Below are 10,634 nucleotides of genomic sequence, written 5' to 3' on the forward strand. Positions count from 1 at the left end.
TTCTTGAAATACACATGACCAGGAGCATTAGACCTATATACAAGTGTTTTGACATTAAAGTACGGAACCTTTTTGTAGTTCATAAGACAAGCAATTTTTGAGAAATTTTTGATGTCCTTTTTTTGCATTTGGTATACAAAAAATAGTTTACGTTGGTTAACATTTAACATTGCTTTTACCAACTCGGGAGGGCTGAATATTTCTGCTGAATGTGATGATTTCTCAATCTGACTATGTATATTATCACATTTCTGAATGGAGCTATGCCCTGGCTCACAATACTTTTGTTCAATGATTTCAATATTTGGATGATCAATAAGAAACTCACGCAATGCAGCTGATATATGACTGTTTCTATTTTGTGGAACACAAAAATCAAACCAAAGTAAAAACTTGTCAATATTAGGAAGATCCTTGTAAACTTAATTTAGCATACATGTCACAGCACTAGCAATATCGTTACCAGAACGACCAGACATACCTTTATGCCATAATACACAATATGCTTTTTTGTTCAGCGAAGAGTAACCTGTTAAATTATAACAACTGAGCTTTCTTTTATAAAAAAAGTTTTGCACGTTACTTTTTGGCAAGCTCAAGACATTTTGTAGATCAACACAAACTATGGTTGTGGTAGGGGAGTTCAACTTTCGATCCTTATCTCTCTCGATCTTTGTTTCATTTTTTGACGCAATATGCTTGTTATACTTTTGGATTTGCTCTTCATTTGCATTTTCAATAATGCAAAATTGGTAGCATGTATCACACAGATCTTTTTTTGGCTTTTGAAATTCATTATTAAATTTAGTGTTAAAAATATTGCGGTACATACATTCCTTTGCTGGTAAAATTTTATATTGAGTGCAATATGTTAAATATAAATCATAAAGTTTCTTCAAATTTAATGAACCATCAAAGTATTGTTTGCAGGAAATGCTTCGACAATAATGTGACTCAACTCGTGCAAACAAGTTAATATGGTTTTCTATTCTCTGTTTAGTCATTTCAAGAACTTTTTTTTTACAATGTTTCTCCCATTTTGTAGGGGCAGGAATACCAGTTTCAAGCTTATTTTCATGATAGTATGATATTTGCCTGTTGCTGATGTCTAATGTAGACAAATAAAACACCTTACATACACAATGTTTGACATTATCAACAAAGAAATTGTAAAAATAAGTATATTTTCTTCTTGATTTGCGTACTTTATTGATCTGAGTCGTTTTTTTATCAAATCTTTCAGTAATTTTACTAAAAAAGTGTTGCTTTTCAATCTGAGACATTCCCCACAGTCCATTAAATAACATTTTTCTCTCGTCTTCTGAAATTTTCACGGAACACTTAAACTTTCCACAATCTTTTTTATTTTTAATACTTTTTGGTTGAATAACCCTGCCTCTGATATTTAAATATTCTTTTCCTGATTGCCTAAGTCGCTTTCTTTTTGACTGTTTCCAGTTATAACAGTTTGCCTTACGTTTTCTTAATTTCCCACCGTGCGGAGGTAATCGCATTTGAGCAGCAATTAAAGGATGTGTTGAAACATAGGGAGTAACCATGATATTAGCTTATTGTGAGTAAGCTAAAAATGAAAAAAAAGTTATGCAATGCAAATAGGTGAAAATAAGATAATTTTTTCCACATATGAAGCGATTCATTTAAATTTGAATCTTTTTTTATTTAGTATATACAACAAATAGAGTGCTCAATATATATACATATATATACATATATATATATATATATATATATACATATATATATATATATATATATATATATATATATATATATATATATATATATATATGTATATATATATATATATATATATATATATATATATATACATATATACATACATACATATATATCTATATGTATATATATATATATATATATATATATATATATATATATATATATATACATATATACATACATATATATATATATATATATATATATATATATATATATATATATATATATATATATATATATGTATATTCTTAAAGAACAGAGCAATAATAAATTCGTAAAAACACTTATCTAGTATTCTTCAACACTGTGTTTCACCATCAGTAGGTTCATCAGGAAGAATCTTCCTGATTCTTCCCGATGAACCTACTGATGGTGAAACACAGTGTTGTGAAACACACACACACACAGATATATATATATATATATATATATATATATATATATATATATATATATATATATATATATATATATATATATATATATATATATATTATTAGAACCTCACGGATTCTGTTATATATGTGACATACACACACTAGTGTATATGTCACATATACAACAGAATCCGTGAGGTTCTAATAAGATAATAACACATTTTCTATTAAAATAATGTTCTGAATTTTTATTAATAACTAAAAACAGCCGATTAGCACTAGAATATATAAGAAAATACCTGTATTTTGGTATATTACTCCAAGACATACATTTATATTTTCCTCAATTTTAAAATTTTAAAGAGGAAATAAACACGAACGTATTATTTAATGCGATTTATAAACAATTTTATTGGTTGTTGGAAATAGAACAAAATAATATTAATAACCATCGTTATTTTGCACATAGAACAATCGGTTACACCTAATTTGACACTATTTTTTTTTCAATTTTAAAAGTATTACAGCTAGAAAGAAAATACAAAAAAAAAAAGAGAAAAAGGTATAAACTCATTTTTTTCAAATTTGGAGATAGAACAAAAAAATTCTAACCTGACGATTTGTCATGGGATTGTGGAAAATAGATTCCAAAACTTGAATAACGTCTTTGGATCTGTCTGTGCAATGATGTGATTGCTCCTTTTTTTGCAGACCATCTTGTGTCACTGTTTCCCTTTAATGAGATGGTCAACGTTTTCATCAGTTTTTCCCATCTTGATGTGGAGCTTGAAAAAAGTTAAAGATGGCTTGAACCTTTCCGAAAACGTAATCATGAGAGGGGAAACCTCAGCAGCATGAACACCAACAAGATTCAAAGTGTGAGCTGCGCATGGAACAAATTTTGCTGACTCATTAAGAGAATGGATGTGAGCTTTGACGCAATTGTAATTTCCAGACATATTGGCTCCATTGTCATAGCCTTGGCCCCGCAATCGGAAATGTTTAGACCATCCTTCTCCAATTTTTCAGTTATCTCTGTTGCAAGACCTTTTCCGGTTTTTTGGTGAGATTCAATGAAGTCCACAAAACTTTCCTTAATTGTGCAGGTTTCATCACTGATGTGGACATACCTGATGATCTAAGTTATCTGCTCTTTGTGGGAGGCATCAGGAGTGCAGTCAAACAGAACAGAGTGTATTTAGCTTCTTTGATGTTTGTCAAAATTTCGTTCCTGACTTTCTGCCCAAGTAACTCAATCAGCTCATATTGAATTTGAGGAGAAAAGTAAGATGTTGTGGTTTTTTTTAGTTTGCCAGACGCAATGTGTTCAGCCACTAAAGGATAATAGTGGCTAATCATCTCAAATAAGCTCAGAAAAATGCCACTGTTTTGTTAACCGATGTCTTCTGTTGTTCCCCGAAGGACAAGATTGTTCTTGGCACTGAATAAAATTGCATCAACAATCACTTTCAAGATGGCTCTCCACTTTTTCATCTCTCCACTGATAGCTCTCTGCAGATCAGAACCCAAGGTCTTTCCTTCCTTGATGTTTTTTTCAAGAGTTTTCCAATCAGAATAGCGTCTTTGGTGTTCATTGCTGTTTTTATGCTCAGGAATTCTTGGGTTTAGTTTTTTACAAATTTCTGAGAAATTGTTGGTTTTTGTTGTTGAAAATAACAAACAGCAAAAACAAAATAAAAAATCTTTTTTGTTGCTGTACTGCAGCCAAATGCGAACAAACTTTTTACTATTAGGATGAATTTTTTCATAACATTTTGAGCTGAAGTGTCGCATTCTGTTGTCAAAATCACACAGCGTGTTTGGGAAAAATTCTCTTCTGTCTTGGTCTTGCTCATGCTCAATCAAAAAGTATCTTGTTTTGTCCGATATTTTAGACCATGTTGCTGAATCCCTGTGTCAAAAACTTTCTTCCAAAGCCACTGGAATTTCTAAGATTTCTGAATGAAGTTCATCCTCGTCCATTTCAGCTGGGCATTTGCATCTTCCCTTGTTGGTTCTGAGTCAGTTGTGCAAAATTCCTCTTGACTTTGGCTGATGAAAATCTCCTCTTCAATTAATTCCAAATGATGATCTGAGCTTAAGTCAATTTTAGGATTTGTTGAATTGTCATTAACTTCAATACAAATATTCTCTGAAATAATTTGTTTTTCCACTGAGTTTGTTACCAACCACTTTTTGAAACAGTTTTGTAGTTTCTCGTCATTTTCTTGGCGCTGTTTTCTTTTCTTCTTAAATTCAGCACCAGATAATTTTTTGGTTCGATTCATAATAGAATCATAATGTTCGAAAGTTATCAAAGGTATGTTAGTGTTAAAGGGCGCTCTTTTGTTCAGTAACTGAGCTTTAAAATTTAGGAGTTTGTGTCAAAAGGCGGAATTTTAATTAATTTTCTTACCAACAGCAGCGACGCCGTGAAAATTTGTTTCATAAATTGATTATTGCTTTTTTAATTTATTAATATTTGCACCCAAATTAAAAGTTTGCGCCCAATTTAAAAGTTATCCAATGTTACCATAAGTTACACTCAAGTTACCTTAAGTTACGCTCAAGTTACCTCAAGTTATGCTAAAGCTACCTTAAGTTACCCTCAAGTTGCCGCAGTTACCGGTAACCCACAGTAACTGTTTTGCAAGTTACCGAAATCGTCGAGCCCTAGATATATATAAAATTGATAAACTTGAATCTTTATATTTTCGTTTAACCGCCAAAGGAGAAATCCCTGCAATTTAAACTTAAAGTTTTTTGAAAGAACCTTTTTGTATTGACGTCAAGTAGATGGTTAAGCGCCAAACCAGCATATACAACGAATATGTTGAAATGAGATAATTTCAACATATTCGTTGAAATTATCTCATTTAAACATATTCTTTGCATAGGAGACGCAAAGTTTAAAAGTCTTTAACAAAAGCCACTGAACCGAAAAAATTAAAAGTAATTGCAGTTCAGTGCATTGGGAAATTTTAACTATAGTACTTAGGTGTTTGCAAAAAAAAACACTACATAAATAATTTTTTAATATAAACTAATTTTTTTCAACTTTGCTGTATAGGCTGGTTTGGCGCTTAACCATCCAAGCTAAGTTGCTACATGTGTATACATCTAGTGGATTCAAGTCTGCTTGAAATGTTGCTGATAATGCCACTCTGATAAGCTATCAATGTTTGAAGTATACTTTGGAAAACATTTAATTTAAGTATGAGTGCGGCCGTGGCGCAGTGGTTAGAAAGCTTGCTTTATAAGCAGGAGATCCAGGTTCGAAACGAGCTCTGGACATATTTTCGCGTCACGGTAAGGAAGGAGGCGTGAACTTCCTGGTTAGGTGCACTTCCGCGGTACTCTGTGACAAGACCGTTAGGACTTCTTGGGGCACCTAAAAAAAATATATATATATAAGCGCATTAATCAGACCTGATTTAAAAAATAAAAATAGTCAAAGAGCCGGAACTTTCCTTCACCTGAAACAAAATGGCATTAAAAATTAAAAAGTTTTTTGTTAATATCTCATACAATAATTTGTTTTAACTTTTAACTTATTTCCTAATGTTTATCAAAAATTTTAGAAGTCTAAACAAAATCTTTCAAAAATTTTATTTAGACTTCTAAAATTAATGTGAAGGATTCTAATTTTTTAATTTTCAGTGCCATTTTTATTAAGAAATTCTTTTAACTTGTTGGGATAAAGATAAGTATAACATGTGTTTACATCATTAAAAAAGTTGACATCTGGATCTGAATTAAGATATTATATTAAGATATTATTAGATAGTATTTATCGTGAAAATTAAAAGTAAAGGATTCGTATTCAGCCCTTTTTTTTTTAAATTTGATTATAGAATATTAAAAGAATTTTTTTATAATTATAGGTCACGCGTTATTGTAAGTTACTTTCGTATACTTACCTTTCGCTCTCAATTCTTTCGCTGTTTTGAAAAGCTTTCTTAACAAATCCATTGTAAAATCACTAACATCTTCGTCAACGTACAACCACTCGTTCTAAAGTTTTCATCTTTTAAGTTATTAAACTAATTTCCATTTTTTTCAATCCGATCATTAAAAATTTTCATCATAATATTATCATGATTTTCAAAGATTTCTTCAAGTTGTGCTGGTGTAAAGTTTTTCGTCATTATTATAAGTTTTTTAAGAAACTCTTAAAGCACGTCCGTTCGCGGTGAAAATTTCGTATATTAATCTCATATATAATTGATTTTTGAAATACATAAACTCAAACTCAAACTCAGTTAAAAACACAATTTTATAGATCAAAAGTTATCCCCTAAAATTTTAAATAAACTTAAAAAACCTGTTATACTTAAAACGTTTGGTAAATTATAAATACAACGCTCACAACCACCACCACATCTGCACAGTGCGGTTCATGGAAATAATGCTTTTATACATTTACAAAGACCTCTACAACCTTTCACTATTTTGCAGCCACATCGTATAAGTTCACTGCACACTTTGGAAGCTTCCTGAATTGTTGTTTAAACAATTTCGTAAATACTGTCTTCCATAATCCAACCCCACTCACATGGATAAGGCAATGATGGGTTCTTACACAATGATTGTGCTCAGCAATACGAAAACCGCTGGTAAATAGCTCTAGAGATATGCTGTTGCAAAGCGTCTTGCGTTAGGGGTAGGGCGTCTGGCAAACGTCCTTTTTTTGAAAATAAGTCTTTTCTGCATTCATTTACACTACTGTAAGAACTTGTAGGGTCATATAGTAGCACAACCAATCTTTCAATTAAGTGGAAAATACTGATGGTATCTTCCCTTGAGGGACAATTGGAAATTGATTGCAAGACGTTAGTGAGATCTTCAAATTTTCCCCAAGTTTTCCAGGAAAGTTTTTTATTTTTTCCATCAAAGAATGAAACTTGTTATTGCGCAAAATAGAGGTAAACATTTCTGGACCAAGACATTTTACAAGATTGTGTAGTAAAATAAAGCGTCGGTTTTCGCCAGTACCAAGGCATATCCATAACTCTTCTAAATGTAGCTTATGAAAAAGTCCTAACCTAAAATTAGATAACTATGATCGTGTGATTTTTATTAAAAATTATATTCATGGCATGAAATATTTTCTGACTTAAAGATAATCAAAGTATAAATAATAAGTTTTACTAATGACAACAACATCAGTACCTAAAGTTCTGATCATGCCTTTTTTAAGTTCACTATTTGAAACATATATGTGAAGAAATATACGAGTGTCTGCTTCTTCATGTTTGCAAGGCTCAATATTGGATTTGTTGATATTTTGGTTTGATATCACTGAGTCCTCGTAGGTCACAACAATTAATCTATCTGTTTGAAGACAAGATACTTGGACTGAAAGGAACTTAAATAATTCGTTTTTGTTCTGATCAACACGAAGAAATGACTGGCAATTACTAGGAATCTTTGATTCGGACTCAACACGCGACATTGAAAACCTTGTCCTCATTTGACTTTTGCTAATTCTTTAAGAGTGTTCTCTGTGTAAACGTCCCAAATAATATTAACTATTGCATGTGATTGTAACTGTTCTAAAATGAATTTCTGGAATACCTTGGTTAAATTATCTTTGAAAGTTTCACATGGTGGGGATAAAATGTTTACAACTACAGCTCCATCAATAATCAAACATTCAACTATGGGTTTATCTATAAGTGCGCGGTGCAAATCATTGAAACAAGTTAAAGCATCTTATTTATTCCCACGGCGTAACAGTCCATCTTTTGAATGAGACGGTGGAAAAGTGTGTTTTTCATGACCAAAAAACTCGTTAAGGTTGCCATCTCGTATCAAGCAGGAAATGTACAGTTGCGAAAACAATTCGCAGTTCTTTTTGTATTGACATAACTAAAAAGTTGTAACTTGAAACCTGCTATAATAGTTTTGCAATTAAAATATCTCAAAAACTTCGCATCCCATAACAAAACATCTAATGAATGAAAGTTAGGGAATTAGAATGTTAACACAATGCACAACAAAAGATTGCTGAAAAGCAGTAATTTAAGGTACGCGGGCACTTTTTTAATTTTGGACCAAAAAAATAAAAATAAAATTTTCACTATTTTCCTTTTGGCTTATAAATTTTTTTATATATCATCTCTTAAATGTTAATTTTTACCAATTTATCGGAATTTCAAATAGAAGTAGCCCTTTTTTCCTTAGTCTTACTGTTTTCTATAAAATCTAACTAATGTGTCACCTTGTCTAGGCAGTAAAGCAGCTTTGAAAAAAGTAAATTAAACTGAACTATCAAACACAAAGAAACAGCTTTGATAAGAAATAATTTAGCGGTACATTATTTATATATATTTTTAAAATTAGTAATTATTAAATCGGGCTTCAAAGTTTAAGAGTAAAAAATAGTATTTTTATATTTTTATGACCCTTTCTTATTATTTAATTTTTTCTCTCCTCTTACTTACGTCATTAAAGAGCATACAATAAAAAGTTTATAAATTATACACACGCTTTTTGTTAGTGAAAGTTTTATTGACGATTCACGCAAGTTTCGTACCATGAATATTCTTTTATTTGTTGATTACTCAACTTACCTCACACTAATGTTCAACTTACCCAGGTGGGGCAAGTTGAGCAGTTTCGCTAACTTTAGGCAATACCTTCTCAAAAAAATCAAAAACTAAATTTTTTACTTAAAAAAATTTTAGCTGGTTAAATTATCTTTCAAATATTCAATATAAATATTGGTTTTTTCTTTTAACATTTCCTGGATAAATTAAACTCTCTGTAGTCTTCACCTGACAATACAAACACAATTTATAGTTAATTAACGAAAATTTAAATAAATTTACACTTAAACGCCTCTATAAAATTTCCTCGAAAACTAATTTAAATTACTTACAAAATAGATCATAGAAAAAATTTGCTTTTACTTCTTCTATTTTTTACAAGTTTTTTTAAACAACTGTCATAGCGAATTTGGAATTTTGTATGTACATAAAAGAATTTTGTAACAAATTAAAGTGAAAAAAATTTCTGGTTAAATACACCGAGGAAGTGTATTTAACCAGAAACTTCACGCCTCACACTAGTCTGAAATGGCTCAAAACTTGAACTTGAGTTTCCGAAGAAATCCTTTGGGGTGATTAAAGTACACATGCTTCCATTTAAAAAAATTGAAATCTTACTATTTTGTCCGAGAAAGAAAATTGATTTTGTATTTTTAACATTTTATGAAGAAATGCCGGTTGACATAATTATTGAAAAAAATGATTTTGACTCATTCTAAACTGGAAATACCATTCAAATATTACTATATGGAGCATATTTGAGTGTTTGGAAATTAACTTTTATGTTATTGTGTTTAAAAGTTTATAAAAATTTTTCTTTTTAATAAGATTTTCACTCATTCCGAAAAAATCTAGTATAAGAATGTTAATATTCAAAGATTCTAAATTTTCAATGAATATTTCTAAACACCTCATTTGTAAGTTCAAAGTATAAGTAATTATAACAAGACAGAAATAATGCTTTTTGAATTAAGCTAAAATTAAGTCAAAGAAATATTTTTTGATGAAATTGATTTTGCCGACCAAAGGGTTTCCTTGGGAGTTTGTGATCGCTACAGAGTTAACCTTCAAAAAAGGCAGAATAGCGAAAATGTGACACTTCCAAGTCTTTTTAATTTTGGCCAAGTTGAAACCCGTCCCTCAACAAGAGACCAGGACTGTGATTGTCTCATTTGCAAAATTGGCCACCTCAAGCTAAATGAGAGACACTCCTTAGAAAAATCAAGCATTCCATCATAATCATCATCATCATCATCATCATCATCATCATCATCATCATCATCATCAAAATCTGAGAAAAGATGTTCAGACTGCTTAACAATTATTAAAAGAAGTTTTCCACACACTTGCAGTAAATCTTCCTTCAGGGAGAATATGAAGCTGCTTGCATCTAAAGATTTGAAGGTTAGAGAGCAGATTGCATCATCTGTAATTCTTTCAAAAGATGCATCTCCCCATGGAACCATCAAAATAAAAAGATCTGGGGGTGGAAGACCATTGCCTATAACACAAGGTATTGTTTTGGAAGATTTATTTTACTTTTTATAATACAGATATATTTGTAATTTCACCTATGAATTTAAACAAAAAACTAATATTATGATTTTTTATCAACTTCTCATGGACAAGCCTTTGTTTAAAGGAATACAATAATAATTACCTTTGTACCAAATTGATGAAAAGTTAAATTTTTTTTTACATAGAATGGACTATTTTATTTTTCTCACTTCTACATCATTTTTAGGCCCTGCGTGTCAAACAACAACTGATGTTCATCATGATCAGATTAAAATCAGTATTCAAACAGTGGTCCACTGCAAAGAACTCTCTGCATTTACAGACGAAATTTTGAGGAGAAGAACTTTGCATAGATGGAGGTAGCGGTTTTCTTAAAATCACCCTTGGAATCCAGGAGGATCTATCATCTCAATCACTCTGTCCA

General features: G+C 30.7%; 1 protein-coding gene across 1 annotated transcript; it reads right to left on the bottom strand.

Annotated features, from left to right (window-relative positions):
* Positions 1–3,533: 3,533 nt before the first annotated feature.
* On the bottom strand, positions 3,534–3,935 carry LOC136086229 (zinc finger MYM-type protein 5-like). Its single transcript, XM_065808516.1, has one exon. It carries the CDS (start codon positions 3,933–3,935, stop codon positions 3,534–3,536), a length of 402 nt encoding a protein of 133 aa, XP_065664588.1.
* Between the last annotated feature and the right edge of the window lie 6,699 nt (positions 3,936–10,634).

The sequence above is a fragment of the Hydra vulgaris genome, chromosome 10 (assembly GCF_038396675.1).
Source record: "Hydra vulgaris chromosome 10, alternate assembly HydraT2T_AEP".
NCBI classification, from domain to species: domain Eukaryota; kingdom Metazoa; phylum Cnidaria; class Hydrozoa; order Anthoathecata; family Hydridae; genus Hydra; species Hydra vulgaris.